Source organism: Lissotriton helveticus, chromosome 8 (assembly GCF_964261635.1).
Source record: "Lissotriton helveticus chromosome 8, aLisHel1.1, whole genome shotgun sequence".
Classification (NCBI taxonomy): domain Eukaryota; kingdom Metazoa; phylum Chordata; class Amphibia; order Caudata; family Salamandridae; genus Lissotriton; species Lissotriton helveticus.
This window is the reverse complement of record NC_136069.1, coordinates 987,484,663-987,504,307: the sequence shown is the minus strand read 5'-3', so window position 1 is coordinate 987,504,307 and position 19,645 is coordinate 987,484,663. Positions and strand designations below refer to the sequence as shown.

The 19,645-nt window shown below is 43.3% G+C and overlaps 1 protein-coding gene across 9 annotated transcripts in view; it reads right to left on the bottom strand.

Annotated features, from left to right (window-relative positions):
- DMD (dystrophin) overlaps positions 1-19,645 on the bottom strand; it is a 6,826,337-nt gene that overhangs the window by 371,821 nt on the left and 6,434,871 nt on the right. For all 9 annotated transcript variants that reach the window (XM_078657819.1, XM_078657824.1, XM_078657821.1 and 6 more), the window contains one exon: positions 16,659-16,733. In XM_078657819.1, the coding sequence (XP_078513945.1) occupies positions 16,659-16,733 (75 nt within the window). The remainder of the gene's footprint in view (positions 1-16,658; positions 16,734-19,645) is intronic.

Sequence of the window (19,645 nt, the reverse complement as noted above, 5' to 3'; positions counted from 1 at the left end):
GGTGTCAAGTAGATTCCAGAGTTGGATGGCGTGACTGTGGACAGAACGGGTGTTGAGAAGGATGCATTTTAGGTGAATGGAGTCGGTGTTCCGTTTAGTGTCAGTGGATTTGGTGAGGGTTCGGACGCAGGTAAACTTGCAGGAATAGCAGGTGAATGGTCCATGGGTGTGTCCTGGGGCGGCTTGGTAGCAGTTATGGAGTCTGCCGATGTTAAGGGCAGAGAGGGTAGTGGCGTCGTATGGGATGCGGGTGGGATGGGCTTTTCGGGGGCCAGGGGGTCTGGCACTGGGCGCGGTCCTGGCACGGACGGGCGTAGACGGGCTTACCTTTGGCGCACCTTCAGCGCGACCACAGCGCGTGGGTCCATATGTCTTAAATGGAGAGTGGAGGGGGGCGGAGCGTGGGAGGGGCAGCTGGGAGGCGGGAGCGAGGTGGAGGGGCGGTGTGGGACGGCCCAGTAAACAAAATGGCAGCAACAATAACAAAAGCTGCAGGGCAGGGCGAGATAGGGCAAAAGTAATATCAACAATGGAGCGCTATGGGGGAGAATAATGCAGCAGTGGCAGGCGGTTCAAAGCGCAATAGTAAGCTAAGAAGCGCTATGAAATTTGGCAGCAGATAGAATAAAATGCACTCAACAGTCAATATTTTACGAAGCAATGCGAAGCCCAGCAGTGCGCAAATGAGCTACAGAGGTTAGTGGTACGAAGGGTGCTTGGTAGAGTCAGAGCGCTATCAGTCAGTCAGCAGTCAATGATCACTCAGCAAATGTGAATGCACTCAGCTGCACTAAGCAATCAATAATACACAGAGCAATACAATGCGCGAATGAGCAACAGAGGCTAGCAATACAATGCGCAAATGAGCAACAGAGGCTAGAGGTAGAAGGAGCACTTTGTAGAGTAAAAGCGCTACGCTACGATACCGGGTGAGGAGGCGGTGAGGGGAGCGACCGCTTCTGCAAAGGACAGGGCGATCAGGGTTACTAAATCATACTTATTGCATTTTACGGGTTGAGACCTTATTTGCAGGTCACCAGTTCAATGAAAGTGAAACTATTCTTTGGAATAAAAAAATGCAGACGATATCAAAGATTCATTGTTCAACAATTTTTAGGTCAAACTCCCTTATTGAATTATATATAGTCACTAGCAGCCCGTCCCGACGTTGTCCGGATATGAATTGCTGCCGGCCAGTAGTATATTGTTTTGTAGGATTTCGTTTTGATAGCATTTCTTATCTGTGACAGGTTAAGAGTGCGCGTTCAGTAGTGTGTGAACTCGAGTTTTTTTACTTTATTTTTCCTTGAAATATTATATATTACCCTGGGCTTCAAGGAAAATATTATATATAGCGCGAACTCGACAACATGGCATGAGCACAATTTACATTACAGAAGAACACATTCATTTGTGGTAGGCACGGAGAGACAGAGCGATTTGCCTGGAATCACAGGATTTTGAGCTGATGCCGAGATTCGAACGTAGCTCCCCAGCTCTAAAGTTCGCATTTCTAGAACTTGTGGCGGGAGGTGTGTCTAAAAGTGTATGTCGGTGCTGGCCATCAATGAGAGAGACCTGTGCATTTTTCAAATCGGTGGTGAAAAAATATGAGTATGTTGCTGAAGATGTGGGCCGCTGTGCCACCAATGTACTCACCTGGGGAGGGTAAACACCCATTATTCCGCAACTTTCTTTCTGAATACCATGACTCCGCATACTTTCATTACGAAAGTACCATGACTCCGCAATGCCATTATAACGCATGGCATTACCTTTTATATGCTTTTACCACGCATACATTTTCAACGAAATTCGTTGTAAACGCATGAATGGTAAAATCATGGTTTTTTTTAATGTTTGGATAAGGTAAGTATGGGTATAGGGGTATATGTTTTGGGGTACTGAGGTATATGTTTTGGGGTGTTTGGGTATTTTAAGGGTTCAGATATAGTTTTGGGGTACAGGGGTAGTTTTAGGGTTTCGGGATAGGTATGGGTATTGGGGTACAGGGGTATTTTTAGGGTTCAGGGCTAGGTTTGGGTTTTGGGGTATAGGGGGATTTTTAGGGTTCAGGGGTAGGTTTGGGTTTTGGGGTACAGGGGTATTTTAAGGGTTCAGGGCTAGGTTTGGGTTTTGGGGTACAGGGGTATTTTTAGGGTTCAGGGCTAGGTTTGGGTTGTGGGGTACAGGGGTATTTTAGGGTTCAGGGGTAGGTTTGGGTTTTGGGGTACAGGGTTATTTTTATGGTTCAGGGCTAGGTTTGGGTTTTGGGGTACAGGGGTATTTTAGGGTCCAGGGGTAGGTTTGGGTTTTGGGGTTCAGGGGTATTTTTAGGGTTCAGGATTAGGTTTTGGTTTTGGGGTACAGGGGTATTTTTAGGGTTCAGGGGTAGGTTTGAGTTTTGGGGTACAGGGTATATTTATAGGGTTAAGATGGGTTCGTTTTTAAGGATGTTGGGGTATTTTAAGGAGTAAGGGTGGGTTAGGATTATGGGGTGCAGGGGTATTTAAAGGGAGCAGGGTGGACACCCGGAGCTGGAATGTACAGAACCTGAGAAGAAAAAACAATGAAATATTGGGCACAACGCTCGCTTTTTTTCCGTAATCCCGCGTCCCGCACACGCCCACAGCACACGATATGAGACATGGCATGAAGGGCGGAACGTACCAAACGCCCCAGCACACGCCCACAGCACAACGCAGCCACACCCACAAGGGACTACTTTGCTGGCACGGTTCTTTTACCTTTTAAATGTATATGGTGGGCGTCTGCATAGCCTATGTCCTTCTGCTGCAACAGCCCTTTCCAACGCTGTATTGGGTGTTGTGATTGGTGCTGTGGTTCCTGAGATTACCCGTCTCAAAGGTTTGGGCTCTCTCTTTATTATATTAGTATAGATAAGTATCGCTGTGCTCTGGAGGCAACTTTAAATAGGATCAGGCAAACAGTCAACAAGCTTTTCTGTTTTGCCAGTCCTGAATCCAAATCAAAGAATCTACTTTCTTGACATTATTTCAAATATGTCTATTTTCCGATACATACTTTCTAAGGGCCTTTTCTTTCACTCTTGTGCAATGGAAACCTCAGCAACCGTTGCATTTACTCTTTACAATATCGGACTTATATTGCCACAAATACCAGTCTCTTGATTGGTCTTGCTTCTTTCCAATCCATCCCCATCTGAAGTCATGGCTGGAAAGGAATGGCATTCAGACAACCTCCATTATGGTTTTAAATATTACGAATATTAGTGATCGACATATGACTCCAGCACTCTTTAGAGGGCTTGAAACCCAACTTCCTCGGAGCAGACATGGCAAAATCATAGCAAGAAACAATCCAAAATACAAAGTATCAAGCAGAAAGTATGGAGAGTCCCAGAAAAAACGTTAGCGTCGACAGAGCGGAAAAAAGGGAACTGATGTCATCACGCCGCCGTGGTCCTCTTATGGCTCCAGTGACGTCATGCGGACCCGCGTGCGGAGCCATATAATTGTGATGACCTCGTCGGCGTGGAGAGCTAGGAAAAAGGTTTCCGCAAATGCTGGTGCAGGGGATATTCATAAGGTGAGGAATCCACTGGCAGATGTATCCATCAGAATCATTATTGATTAAGTTGCAATCTAAAAACATGTACTCTACCAAACTTTCTTCTTGTATGTGAAACATTCCAATTATAGTCTTTTCCAAATCTTGCTGGCCTGAAACAGCTATAATACAGTTAAGCAAGCAGAACATAGGGGGGCTTCAAGAGCTGCTCCACACCCCCAAATTCCATTAATCATGGAGTACAGGTGCCAACGATTCTTGCTATAGTTGCTTAAATTCTTCATCGAACGCTGGTGAAGTCTGACATTTATCAATGACGTATGCATTATCTAAAGATCTATATTGCTCTTCCAGTTCTAAATCTCGAACGCATATAGGAGTAAACACCGTAAAAATCTAAATCCCATTCATATCGAACACACTTCTCTAAGTCCATCGACCTTCAAAGGCTGTCGTTCCAAGACCCTACAGAAAGACGCATTTAAAATGGAGAAAACGGTGGTGTAGCTGTTCAAACTAGACAATACTTTTCAGCTTGGATTTAATCCTCCGACTTCACTCCTCTAGAAAGAACACAAATAATTTTGCCAAATATGTATTGTTCAACTAAGGGTTAACAGCTGCAGACTCGATGCCTTTTGAAGGTAAAGTGTAATTAATTTTTAACCTGACCTGTTAAAGAAGGTTGAATTAGTTATTTTTTTTTAGAACGCATTCATTTTAATATTATGGTCAGTTAACATCAATAATATATTCGGAGGAAATGTTCCATTAATGGCCATATGCATTAAAAGCTTTAAATTAATCGATTGTGTTGCTAAGTAATAAATGAGGAAATGAGGGTAAGACAAGTCTCTCGTCACAGGTTCAGCAAACATGACCCTAGTAGATGAAATTATTCCTATACTGCAATCTGAAGCTATTAAACGAATCCATCTATTATTCTCGTAATTCACTCCAATTCATTTTACTATATAAAATAGGCTGCATTTCTTTAGACGGTTAACGGAGGACCATGGTTGCTCTTCACATCTCTCAACAAAGGCCTCTTTTCAATTCACTTTTCTAATATCATAACTCAGATTCGTCTTGCTGAACATATAAGCTACCTTGATTTATCCTACTTTAGTGCCAGTTTTCAAGTGGGTACTCAGAGAATAGATTTATCTCTGCATTCCACTCTGTTGTACAACCAGCTACATCCCTGAATAACTATGGGCTGCCGATCTGTTGCCTGACCCTCTTGAACTGCTCTTGGATGTGTCAAACCACGTCAACATAATGAAAAGTAGATAAAGGATTTGCTAAATAAGATATTTGAAGCTTCTTGTATACGAAAATTAAGTCTGTAGAATAGTAGGAGTCAACGGAATTCTTGCACGCGGTCTTAATACTGAGCTTGATTGATCACTCAATGCTCGTTTGTAAAAACAAGTGATTTTCTCTTGGTTCTGAAATTACAAAGTGCTAACAGCCTGATTCATCAATCTCCCGTTTTGCGAGCCCCTAATAGCGATTCATAACGAATCGCTATTAAGGACTTGCAAAACGGGATTCATGTAGGAATTGCAATAAATATTGTGATTCCTACATGTTCCTTATTTGCGATTAGCTAATTGCTAATCGCTAATAAGGAATAACTCCCCATGCATTCCTATGGGCCTACAGGCCCATAGGAATGAATGGGGAGTTATTCCTTATTTGCGATTAGCAATTAGCTAATCGCAAATAAGGATGCGATTTCAAGGGTGCAGGGGTGTCCAAAGGACACCCTCTAGCACCCCTGAAATGTAATCTACATTGGTGTTGCACACACACATGTCCAAAGGACATGTGTGTGTGTAACATGCAACTTAGAAAAATGCATTTTTCTAAGTTTTTGATATTTACCGAGAGGTCTGACCTCTCGGTAAATAGCGGCCCAAAATTGCATTTTTCGCAATTTTAAAATGCTTCATGAATTGCATTTAAGGAATCTCAAATAGAGATTCCTTAAATTCAATTCTTCGCAAATGTGCGAATTCTTAAATAGCGAATTTTGCATTTGGGATGATGAATCCCTAATGCAAAAATTGCACTCGCAAAAGGCAAGATTCTGAGAATCTTGCCCTTTGCGAGTGCAATTTAGCTTGATGAATCAGGCGGATAGCTTCATAACATAGAACTCAGTCAATGCTCAAGTTGAATGACTCATGCTTAGTATTTGTTGCTGCATATGTCGTATAGTATGAGCTGGACTGCACAAAGTGAGCCAGTTTGAACACATTTCTTTTTTTTTTAGCAAAAAGTGATGCAGTGGTTGTATTTTGCAACAGGCCCAATGAAGGTACTGTGTAGGTGCCACACTACACCTGGAGGAGACAGCAGGCCTGAGGAAATTCCCCATTGCACAGCTCTGGGATGATACCCTAAAAACCTTCCAACAGATGTGTTTAGACCAGGGAATTACCTAGCTAAAGCCCCTCTCAGGGCCGCCACTGGACATCGGGTGTGACGGAGAGTCCCATATTCACTTTGATAACACCTTGACTTCGATATAATGCTAGAAGCAACATATGCCTACGTAGAGAGATAATGATGCAGAGCCACGATGCGGCAACCTCCTGAAACCTCCACGCTCCTGACACTAACGCCCTGGTGTCAGCCAGACGCCGCTGGGCCACCCATCCCCTCCCCTGGGCAAAACCCACACCCTACGGAACACATATCGCCCATTACCCCATTCACGGACTTGGAGACTTATCTCCGCAGCCACGCATTGACACTCTTCACGACCCACTAGACCTTTCACCTCATCCTATTCTTCTCATAATATTACTTTCATTTTCGATCTCCCCCCTCATCATCTCTCAATGTTGGAGAGATTTTTTCTTCGCCCCGTTTTGTCCCATTTCATTACCCCCCTAGAGGTTACGTTAAGAGTTCATGGTAGTTTCACTGCCGGTACATCTGCTATACAGCTGTAAATGTTATATTGGTTGACGATAACCATCTGGCACACAACACTCCTGATACCACAACATATTGGGTGACACACCACATACTGACTGACGGGAGAGACCCGGAGAAGGCGCATAGCTGTTAGAACATGCTGCCCCACACCAAATCTCATCTCCAAATCCCAGACCACATTGCTATCGGTACAGAGCGACATCACGCACACTGGGGCTCCCATGCCGGTACATGTTATTCCGTCAATTCTACAGAAGGAACTGTGATGCATATTAATTATCTTGTTACGTACTATCATTGTACTATATTGTTGCTATGTTACCATGCAGAATAAGTGTGTTATTTCCTTTTGTTCATCGCATATTTATGTACTGACTATAAATGCCAAAAAACCAATAAAATATATTCAAACAAAAAATGGGTGGCCATGAGTTAGTATCTGATCCTTTGGATCAAGGCACAGTGGGTCAGTTTATTGCTTACAGTCTAGGTTTCTAGTCGTTTGTCTTGTCTCTGCTTTGTGTCAGATCCTGTTTGTGGGCATGGTCAGAGTTGGTCTCAGAACTCATACCGTTCAGGAGAGCACGGCCGAGCAGATTTCATTCAGTATGAGTTAGGTCCAATGAAGGACTTGAGTTGGTGTGTAGTGCTTAGGCCTGCACCTGTTTGGGTCTTTTCGTGTCCTGGAGGGCATGGTTACATAACACATTGCCTGAGGGATGTCAGATCTTTCAAATATCTAGGATTAAAGTGACTTTTTCATGGTAAGTGTTTCGATCTTTTTTCCTAAGGCGATTGATCTGTAGTAACATGGGTTTGGTGCATGGCGGAGGACTGCTTAGGGGCATTTTTTTAAAGGATGTCCAATTGGCCTTCAACAAGCAGGGTTCGGGTAGCATAGAAAAAGTGGGGGATCCATTAATGTGGACAATAAATTATATGGTGTGGACGTTATGGTGGCCTGTGCCAGAGATGAGACTGGGTTTAATCAGAAAATCGCACTGTGTCCTAGCTCTTGGCAGGTGGAGAAACCAGGCAAGTAGCGCTCCTGCTATACTCCAGCTTGCCAACAAATCTGGACTTTATTTAGATGCTCCTGTGCCTTGGTAGGATGGTAGGAAAGACGTAAGTCAATAGTTAAATCCAAAGGAACTTGTGTAGAAACTTAACTGAAAGTAAGGTTCAAGCTAGGCAATTACAAACGAACTTTGGTCAAGGTCTGTCCCTTACTAGCTTACAAAGCTCACGTTTTTTAACATAATGTGCAGTCAGACAGTAAATATTCCCTTTCTGAGGGAAATCTTGTTAGGGGATTCTTCAAGAATACAGATTTAATCTTTATTGTTTGCCATTTCGTTCAGACCACCAAGTGATTTACTTTGGTATTGGGAGGGGTGGCATGAAAACTAAGGCCATTAAATCAGTCTCGACAACTGGCCAAAATAATAACGTTCTATACGGCTCATGACATCCGTAAAGAATATGAATCCTGGCTACATGCAGGAGGTGCCTATGACATGGTGGAGTGGTACATAACCATCCTCACTTCTTTTGTAGAGGAGTATGTTGCCTTGAGAAACATTAAGTGGAATAGGAGTATTAAGTCACAGGCAAGGTTAAATGAAGATCTTAGAGCTATGCAGAGAGAAAAGAAAAGAGTGGAACGTGAGTGGCAGGCAGTTTCAAATGAGCCATACAGGACCAGCTGAAGCATATCAGAAAGCCATACAAAACCTCCAATCTGGTGGCAAAGGAGCAGTATTTTGTCCATTTTTAAAAGATGGTGTTCGGTTTCTAGGTGATGTTTGGAATGTCTTCTAAAACCCACAAAGCACATCTTTCCAATTTGCAGCATGTGGAGATGTAGTATACGTGGTTTGGAAAGGATAAACAGCCATACCCATCTTCCTAAAGGAGCGGGATGTGGCCAAGTGTGGTAGACATTTGAAACAATGGTTTGAATGCTATTTGCTTGATAGATACCTCTTGTTGGGCGTGAATGTATACAATGCGATCTTTGGTGAATGCGTGGGGGAGAACTTCATGTGGCAGCCTTAGAGTTATCTGCTAATGGGATATTTCATATGAAAGCCATAATGGCACCTTCTTTGGGAGCAGGTCAGCAATTGGCATGTCGTGTAATGTACATTTGCTTCAGCATAGGGTAACCCAAGCATTTGGCTATCCACATTGCCAGTCCGGTCTCTGAGATTGGGTTGCCTTTGTGTGACTGTGCAAAGACAACAAACATTTGCTTTATTTTCATAACGGAACAAGTGCAGTGATTGAAGCTGTGGGCAAATGTAAGGTAATTTTATAGGATGATTGACAGGAAAAGGTGTTCCAACCCATGGTAGAAAATGTTGGGGTGGGCGCACAATACAACTCTTGTCTTTGTGAACTTGCATGAATGTTTCCTCAACTGGCAGTGCCTGAAGTTTAATGATTCTTCTAAGAGCCTCATCTAACATGTGGAATCAGCGGGATCTGAGGATAAGTGTAAGCAAACGTCCTAGACAAACTCATCCCGAGAGCATTTTTCCATGATCCGGTAAATAAGAGAATAATGGCATAATGGAAGATAAAAGAGGGAATCGAGATAGAAGGTAAGAAGGGACAGGTGGTAAGAGTTCAGGATGGGGAGTGGTATGGAAGGGGTGATCGGTTACTGAGTGGGTTTAGTAGTGTATAAGTGTTTATTAATCATGTTTAGTTACCTCAATAATTGCATTATTTATCTAGAGATGTTACATTAAATACAGTAGTACATGGTAGCTAAAGATAAAAAAAGCAATAAAACAACACAGCATTTAGTTTAAAAAAACAAGGTGGGTAGGTAAGAGGGAGGTGAAGCAGCATAAGGGTGTTTAAGGATGGAGGGGGTGAAAGAATTGGGAGGTTATGATTACGAGTAAGCATGAGATGAGACCCCCCCCCTCTCAAATTGAAATAGTAGGAGTATTGGGTTAATGTGGCTCATGGGAGGCCAAACACATGGCCCATAAAGATAATAAAAACCATTTGCAGCTGAAGGAAAGCAGGCCGAGGCCGTCCAAGTGGGATGGACAAAAACAGAAAAGTCTACGTCGTGGCGAGCTACTTTGGGTATAATCGCGGCACCCGCGCTTTACTTTTAATGTTATAAGTAAAGCGCGAGTGCCGCGATTATACCCAAAAGTAAAGAAATAGAAAAACATCTATTTTCTTTACTTTTTGGTATAATCGCGGCACCGCGCTTTACTTTTAATGTTATAAGTAAAGAGTGGATGCCGTGGCTGCCTGGCGAGCGCTAGTCTAGTAATTGATGGATTTTCTACACCATGCTTATATGGCTGCAGACCTGTTACTATCATTACACGAACGCGGTCTAAAATACAAAATGCCTGAATGGCAGACGGCTGATACACTTCCGCTTATCATGCACAATTTTAAAAGTCTGATTGGTTGGTAGGCGGGATCATGATCATATGTTACCATCACGATATTCAATGGCAATTGTTCAACCCCCCCTCAGAACCAGTCAGATCCTCTGCTCTGTTCCGCTCTACACCAGGAACTACATATCCCAGGGGGCTAGAGGTAAAACGGAAGCACTGTTTTTTTCAAAAGAGAACGGCTTGTGTACTTACAAATCGAAGAACTGCGTGGGGTTGGTAGCTTGGGCTGAGAAACCAATTGGTATGTCTTGTGGGCGGGGTTTTGGAGTCACTAAGAGGAGAGCCGCTGTCTGTGAGAGGTACGGTGTGGTGTTAGTGGTGAGGGCCGATGTGGGTAGCCCAGGCACTCAAAATAGTGAGTACCCACACTTACATATTTCCATTTAAAGCACTGCTCGTCCCAGTCATCACTTATGAGGTCCCAGTAATCACCGAAGGACAGGAACCAAAACAGGAATGCTATTAACAAACCTCACCCACCCTCTGTTGAGTGCTACAGACCTGCCAACTTCCCAACAAAACCCCACAGATTGAGGCGAGAACAGTTGGAGAGTCTGAACCCAAAGACGGGGCAGGGCCTGAACCCATTGCCTCACTAGCCATGAAATTGCTTTTGAAGGAGTGGCTATTCATCCATACTATTATAAAGAGAGCTGAAACATTTGAGGCAGGTAAGCTCAAGAAGTACAGCACCAATCACAACACCCAATACTGGATTGTAAAGGGGAGTTGCAGCAGATAGACATAGGCTATACAGCAGCCCAACATATACTTTGTAAGGGGAAAAAACACGGTGGGGCAAAGTAGTCCGTAGGAGTGGCACCAGCTCAGAGGTGGGCGTGTGAAAAGTCATTATACAGCGTGCGAATAGCGTTTTGCGCGTGTCGTTTAGCGTTGTGGGCGTGTTTGGTCTGATACTCACGCCTGCAGCATCGGCGTCATGATAGCGTTCTATCACGTCGGGGCGTCGGCGGGAGCGGACACTGACGTGGTGTGTGGAGTGTAAGTGCCCCGCGTGTTTGTGTGCGTCTAGCGTCGGCGGGAGCGAACACTGACGCGGTGTGTGGCGTGTAAGTGCTCAGACAAGGTCGGGACGGGCGGGTGCGGACACTGACGTGGTGTGTGGCATGTAAGTGCCCGGACATCGTTGGGACGGGCTGCTAGTATAGAATAAAGGTCATTTTTAAATGAATGAAAATATACTGATAAAATTAATCTCGCCAGGTTTGTCAAAAAATCGTATCCCATGGGGGAAATGTTGACTGATTCTGTAAATGTGAACTCTGGCTAGTCGGTCTTCCCTAGCAGAAGAAAACTTTTAAATGATCCGGCAGAAAAAACTGGATGCAGCCCTAAAGGTGTATGCTTGCGCACATTTTGCATTGAAGACTGGCGTTTACAGTGCCTTCTGCTTCCAGCTTTTGTTGTCTGAGTTTAAAACCCTCTTTAGAGCCATTCAGAGGGTTCAGGATAACACACATTGGTTGGGGGAAGTGGAACGTCAGGTGGAATTCTTGTCTGATTTTTCATTTGATATAGTTAGAGCTTCAGCCCTACGCTGGTGCCTCTGGTGCTGCTCTTTGCAACCTGTTTTTGAAGGCTTGGCATACAGATGCAGTGCAAAAGTTAACTGTTTTAAGAATGCCTTTTGAATGGAAAAAATTGTTTGGGATAGCTAGAAAAGAAGTTTAATAAAATATTCAAAAAGAGAAACGGCATTCTTCAGAAAACATCGATCTAAGAATCCGGATTCATCTTTTTCGTACAAGCGATCCTTTGGACTGCCGTGCTGCAGACAGAATTATGAAAGAAAACAGTCTTCAAAGCAATGAGCAATGCCCTAAAAATCAGGGTCAGGATGGGAACAACAAAGATAAATATTCCTGACAATGCTGGTTCTCAGGAAAATAATGGTGAGCCCTGGAAACAGGAGGAAGAATATATCATTTTCTGGTAATTTCCCAAGCTCCACCACAGATGCATGGGTTTTGAAGATCGTGAAACATGGTTATGAAACAAGATTCACCTCCCTCCTAACGGATTTGGGGATCATTCCTACGCCATACCCCTGGACTGCAGAGGAGAAAATGTCTTTAACCCCTCTCACGCTGGTGACGGAACCGCTCCGTCACGCCCCTCGGGGGGGCTGTGCTGGTGACGGAGCGGTTCCGTCACGGCCCGCTCGCCGCGCCTGCACGGCGCGTTCTATTGAGCGGGTGGGGCCGTGACGGCACTGCTCCGTCACAAGCACAGCCCACCCGAGGGGCGTGACGGAGCGGTTCCGTCACCAGCGTCTGAGCACCGCGTGGCCCCCCCTAGCCCCTTAGTGCTGCGGCGGAATTGCCGCCGCAGCGAAAGGGTTAATAGAAGTCATTTCATTACTGATGTAGAAGAGAGCAATTGTTCCAGTGCTTCAGGTTCAGAACGTAGAGAAAGTTTATTTGTTTTCCTTGTTCCCAAAGTGAGCAGAGATTTCAGGATTGTCCTTAAACTTAAAAACTCCTAACAAGTACAAGAAACAAGCATTGAAAATGCAATAGGTCTCGTTTTTTATTAAGTTAAAGCCATTTGCTTTGCTAATGGTATTGTATAGCAAAGCAAAAGGCTTTAACTTAATTAAAGGCGAGACCTATAGCATTGTTAATGCTGGTTTCTCAACCGTCTCTCTTTCCTTTTGCAGGCTTGCTTCTGAAGTTTTAAGTTTTTGCTGTACATGGGGACTGAGGGCTTTCCTCTGTGCAGGGTTAGCGTTTTAAGAGACGCAGAGAATAATGTCGCTGAGTGTGTCCATTCTGTGTATTTGGTGGATGCGTCCTCTGGGTTTTCCGAGAGAGGGGGCATTGTATTTTTTAGGGTTTTATTAAGAACATCTGCCTTGATATTGTTCCAGAGCCTCCCCTTAGCAACTACACTTCTTTAGTAACTACACTGAGTTTTTTGGGAGGGTAAATACGTGCTGAGTGTAATGTTTGCTTCTGCGTTTTAATGTGTACGACTAAGGCTTTTATGAACCTGCTTGTCCGGCTTTGTAAAGAGTAAGACACTTAATTAATGTTGTTATCAAGTCCCAAACACTGGCAGGGGTTTTAGGTAATCTTTACATCAACCGTGTGATCATAGGCGGCTTTGGGATGATATTTCAACGGGGAGAAGAAATATATCCAACTGTTTTCACATAAAGCTTACTTTGTGCATGTAATCAGGGTTTGATTTGGAATTGACCTCTTAGTAAACAGTAAAAAGCCTACCATGCAGAGGTGGCTCTTCCACTAAGGCAGAGGAGCGTCACCCCACTGCTCTGTGAGCAGTTTAAAAAGGAAAAATAAAAAGATAATAACGCAATGCTATTAACATTTTATTTTTCTGTTCCTGTTTAGGTGCGTGTGGGGCTGGACTGGCCACAACAGGTGCCGGGGGAAGATTGGTAAGCACACTCTAAGTGCGCGTGATGGTTTGTCTGGCTGTACCGGGCCGGACAAACAGTCGTGCACATTTTGCATAGTCTCCACCGGCTGTAATGCTCAGCCTGGGTGGAGAACATGCACTGCCCCCTAGAAGACCGAGAGGAGGCGGCCATCCCGCAGGTGAATGTTTATTTAATTTTTTCATTTATCCCCCCTCCCCTGCCCCTCCACCCACGTTAAGTAGTGTCCACCACTGCTACCATGAGGCTGTTTTCACATTGAATTATGAACGAAAAATCTTTAGATTTACATCAGTAGATTTTTTTTTTGATAGACTTATATGTTCTCAGTTTCGACATAATGTTTACATTAGGCGCCTAAACATGTACTCAAATTATGTGTTTAAACAATGCACGTGCACTGGAAACAACTACATAAAGAACCCTTTCTCCCAGGAATAGCAATAGGAGTACCTAATTATGTGCCTGATGTAAACACTATGTTAAAGTTGAGCATATATATTAATGCGCAACAAAATAATTTCCAATCAGATTCTAATCAATTTATCGCCCTAACTAAATGCAAAAAAATTTCATGTCATGCATTTTGGTGCCAGTGACAGGTTCACTTAAAGCTGATAATCACATTCACCAAGTAAACATTATGTGTAAACATTTCAAATATTTCAACATCTTGTGAAAAAATTACCCTAAAGCCCTTCATGATCATGTGTGAAGATTACCAAAACTACTGCAAGCGTTTAGGGACATGCTAACAGCAGTAGTGAAAATCTGAGCGTTTTCATTAAAGTCTTTGAAAATATTTAGCTGTTTCATATATGTATTGTTTCTGCTCCCTTTAAAATATATTAAGAAAGTGCAAACATGTACAGAAATGAACTAACCAATGTCAAAAATAAACATGCAATACAAAAAAATACTGTACCTGTACAGTTTTGCACTACTACTCACAAACATTTTAAACCTTTACATATATTTACAATACAATCTTTCCCTAACTTCACTTTTTAAGAACCTTGCATATATTATCATTACTTTTACTGTATTACTAAAAAACTTATTTTGCAATAAATACTATGCTCTTTTGCCGATGCTGAATAGCATTGACAAAACAAACAATTGCAAAGCTGCCCAAAAGGCAATGCCTATTGGATTTGTCAATGCTTGTTGAGTCATTGCGTTATTTTATCTCCTGATGCAGCTGGCTTATGGGAGGAAGAAGTGATTAGGAGAAGGGGACTGCCCTGACAGATAAAGAAAAGGATGCAGCATTTTATTTGTTTTTATTTTATTGGGGTAATAATGTAACATGCATCTTGCCCTGAAAGGCAGTGAAGGGCATGTACACTGTAACAAGAAGCAATGATGCACGCAGGAAGACATTACTTGGGTGTGTGCGAATAATTACACCTTAATGCGAGAACATTACATAAAGTGTAACACATGAATTCGATAGGTATGCTAGTAGGGCTACAGGCAAAAAGACATGACGAGGATGACATGAAAGTGATATGGGGTCACAAAAACATCTAAATAACACAGCTATTTGGCTAGTTTCTCCTATAATGTTTGTCTGCAATCTGAAAGTAAAAGGTACGGATCTCAGAGGCAGTAACTCTAATCAAAGGAAAGCTGCCGCTTTTCTACTTTTGTACGGATGTACTGTATGTACTCTTTTTTTCTTGATCATTTTGTTTATATAAGGATTTGTGTAACCTTGCTGCTGTGAAACTATAAAAATAAATAAATAAATAAATAAATAAATAAAATTAAAAAAGGAAGCAACTCTAATCTAGAGGAGACGGATACAATTTCTACTAATGAACAATATGAAAAAGTCTGCAGCGTGGTTGAACGCCGTAGTGGTAATTTGGTCCCCCAATACAAATCAATTACCAAACTAGAAATAACTAGAATTGTTTCAGAATTCTGAATACACCAAAGTAAAGTTAATGCAGTGAGGCAAACGCTAGCAGTTGGGGGGAAGGTAGGTTTGCACATTATATATTCATTTTAGGTTGGCTTGGATGGTATATTACCAATCCACAGCTGTAATACTGTGCCTGGAGTGGTAAAAGACTTTGGCCATTTTACAGCTCGGCATGGATAGCACTGTGCTAATCATATGCTTAAAGACTTTGCTTCTTTGCTGTGGAAATGGTAAAAGACTTTGTCCCTTTCTATCTCGGTGTGGATGAGGCGGGGGGGGGGGAGAGTGAGAGAGAGAGAACACAACATCTAACTGTGCAATATGGTTCATTGAGGAGTCTGGAGACATAACCCACCTGTCTGAAGGTTAAGTGGTTTGTAAATGCCACAACAAACCGAAAATGGCATTCTTTGACCACGTTACATGTTCCACATTAGGAATAGTTTATAATACATCTTCAGGTAGTTACTTGAAAAAGTTGTTTTCTTCAATCTGCAAGTAACTATGGGCACTGAGTGGAATTAAAATGTTTAGGTTTTGTTTACCTTTCTTGAATAAATTGTGAATAAAACAATGGGCAATGGTGAGTCAGGGGGTTTATATCATTCTGTGGAAGCACAGTTTACAGCACAATTATGAATTAGCGCATTGCAGATTTCACACAAAATTTGCTCAAATGAGTGAAAATGCTACCAGAGAAAAATGCCACTAAATTTGACTTTGGATAATTTTGTAAATTTGGGTAACTTTGCTGCATGATATAGTCCTCAATGCTGCAAATCCCTAGTAAACACAGCAATGGTAAAGCTCTGAATATGGTTTGGGGCAGTTACTATACTGATGCTACCCATATTTAACAGGGAAACTTAAAATGTGGGTATTTATATCTCTCCGGTTTTGGCCAATAAAAGCACCTACACAAATAATACAACAATACATGCACACATACTGCCAGTATGAGAACTCACAAATAAAATGCATAAAAATATAGCTGGAAATTATTTGTTTTCTGTACATTAACTTGTGGGGGGGCTTGTAAGAGCAAGTGACACAATTAACTAGAAGTGTAGATAATGGTAATGCAGCTTTGTAAAGAAGTCTTGACACATTATCTAATATGTGGATTTAACACTCATCTAAAAATATATTATGCAACATTTCACAGCACACACATAGGAACTGCATTTGTCTAATTGGGTGCAGTATCTGTAAATGCACTACTTTGTATATTTGAGGAGTGTCTTAATGGTGGCAGTAATAGTACAGGTAATTTGCATGTTCAGATCTTAAGTGGAAGGGAGGACAAGGTAAACCGACAAGAAGAAAGACAGGTCTCCATAAAGGACAAATCGATGGTACTTACAGCACAGGGCCTTCTGTAGCCGCCGTAGCTTCATCGCGGTTCTATATGCAGAAAATCTGACATTATTCAGGTCCGCTGTAGAGAAAAATATATTTCACTCAATTCATTTTGGAGTAATACTTGCGATGTGCTTACAATTCATATGCACGTTTATAAACTATAGCGGGCCTTTAGATCTCTCCATGTTTAGCAATACATTTGAAAATAATTCACAGAGGGCCACCTAATCAATGCATACATGCATTTTCCAAAGTGACACTGAGGAACTGCACATCACAAGGTCTGCCTGAAGGGGGTGCTGAGTGGCAAGTGAAGAGCAATTCCATGACACCTTGAATGCAAGGTGCTGGAAGAACATTACTGACAGCCATACTCACCCAATGGTGTGGTCTTCCCATTATGCCTGTTGGGATAGGAATACATAAAGCAAAGGCATACCCGAACAGGCTTCAGTAGTTGACTTTGGCATACATTTCATGCATCAAGTCACTATCAAGGTCATTCATTTCAGCTTTTCAAACATGGGCACGGATACAATCTCAGGAGATACAACAGTTCTTTCACGATAGGCTTTTCAAGATTCACACTATTGAATTTACTGCCCTTAATTGGGTGAATTGGGGCACATCAGAGACCACTGACTTCTTGTATGTGTGAAAAAGGCCGCTTTATTAAAAAAAGTGCGGTATCACATGAAACATCCTTGGCCTAACACCTTACTATACATTTAATAACCTACACTCCTTATCCCCCACCTGTAAATAACCTCCCCCCGCCCCTGTTTACATACCCCTCAAATTTTAACATCATGACCTTTTTTGGACTTCTAGGACTGTCTCACTTTAAACTTTCACTTCCGCTTAACAGTGAACCAATTACCATGTGTTCAACTTGATATTCCTATGGCGTAACCTTTAACTCCAGGACTTCCGGTGTGTGATTGTTGACATCCTCCCTTTCAGCCTGATTAGTCAATGGTAACCCAAATAACCTTAAGTAAAGGCCCAATGCCCCCGAGGGACAGACCTCCCTTTTGGTCCGCTGCCCACCAAAACCAGATTGGCAGTGCTCCTGAACCTTCTGAGTGTCATATTAAAACTGAAAGTAGCACTTCATGTGCCAATGCTCTCTATAGCAAGCATTGCTGCAAATATTGTTTCAATGCTCTCTATAGCGCCATCAATCATGACCTGCTGAAAAGACTTGCAGGTGTAGCTCTTAAGATTACTAAGTGCCGCTGTGATAGCTCGATGGGTGAGACGGGAGGGTCACAGCATTAACTACTTTCAGTTTATTTGAAAGTGTATGCAACTTTATAGTTTCCCTATTCAAATACACATTCTTTACACAATTCTCTATAAAAAAAAAATAGATCTAGGTAGAATGTTCATATTAATTTTCCTCTAAATATTTCTTAGTGGTGACTACCATAACTGCCTAACATTTTCTCTAGAGAGGGTTATGTTGGATTAACGCTCCCTCAAACTGGAGCATAGCACCTCGGGTGCTGCAGCATTTACTTTCCAAAATCATAGTGGTAGCATTGTGCTACTTTTAAACACCCGTCTGACAGCACAAGAAGTGACTACATGGATTAAAAATAATTTTAAAAATTAAGTATATTCAAAACATCACTGAACCCAATACTCAACAAAAAAATACAAATATTTAAAATCCTACTAAACGAAGAATGGCCATGATGGCGGTTGGGTGACAGCCTTTCTCCAGTCTCCCTACCGTTTCTTAGCATGCTATAGCGTCCTTCTTGCCTGCTCCCCTGATCGCCTGCTGCTACCTGCCCTAGCCCTGGTACCGGTTGAATTGCTGACCTCCCTCTGCAGCCCCATTTCAGCGCTTGCAACCGCGGCCTAGGTACCGCGCAGTCATATCTACTGGCAAGATGGCGGATACTTCAGTAAAAAGGTGAACACAGGCTCACCCACACTCATCCCTGCCTGTAGTATAGTGTCAACCACTCCTGGGACCCCTTGTGCAGCCCCCGGTTGTGGAGGGAAGCTCCTGTTCGGGCCCAATGTACCACATCTTTGGCGGACGCTGCCTCCCTAGGACACCCAAGGCAGGAGAGGATTCGGCCTCTGGGCCCAACAATATGGTCAGACCAAGAAATAAGTGCGTGGTGGCACCCGGGGTCCTTCCTCACTACCACAGGGGGGGGGGGGGGGGGCAGATGATAAGGGACCCCCCTCTTTCTCTTTTGTCCCAGCAAGAGTATCGTATTAGGCCCCGGGTGTCCTGGAGATCAGAGGGTTGCTGGCCAATGCCCTCCAACAACCCTCCCCAAGGTCGGCTGTGCTTCGCAGGCAGCAGCAGCTGCTACAATGCGGCATTGAAGTGGGGCCCAGTGACGCACTTTTTCACCCACATTCCCCTACAGTGGGCCCGCATTCAAGAACGGTCATCCTCACGCCCAGTACGGCTGATTCCTTCCTCTCTGCAAGACCTGCCTGTGACCCGTGCCTCCGGCAAGCCTGTGTAGAACGGAGGACTTCACTATCCACCACCGAAGGAGTGGCAGAGCTCTCCAGCTTCCCACACCAGGCAGGGGGTATAGCATCTACTGCCGACACCCCTCTTTTTTTTTTCTCTCCTGCGCCATGAATGGAAAGGAGCAGTGTATGTTCCTAACCTCTTCTGGGAGCTGCAACAGTTCCCTTTTGATCTTCAAATCCCCCGATCCCTTGCAGCGAGTATTGACCTGCATTCACAGGGGGCTCTGGACAGCATTTGAGCACCCCATGCAGTGGCACAGCATTGGACTACTGCTTGCTCCACATACACGGTTTACCCTAGCGTCTCATATATTGGATGGACCAGGTTCCCTGCCTCTCCTGGCATGAAATCAGCATAGCTCCTTCCCCACAGTTCCAGGAGCCCAGCGTGACATTGATTTCTGGTTTGGAAGCAGAACCTGGTATACCACTTGCACATCCTTTATCTGGCTAAACGTCCCACAAGGCTCAGGGGTC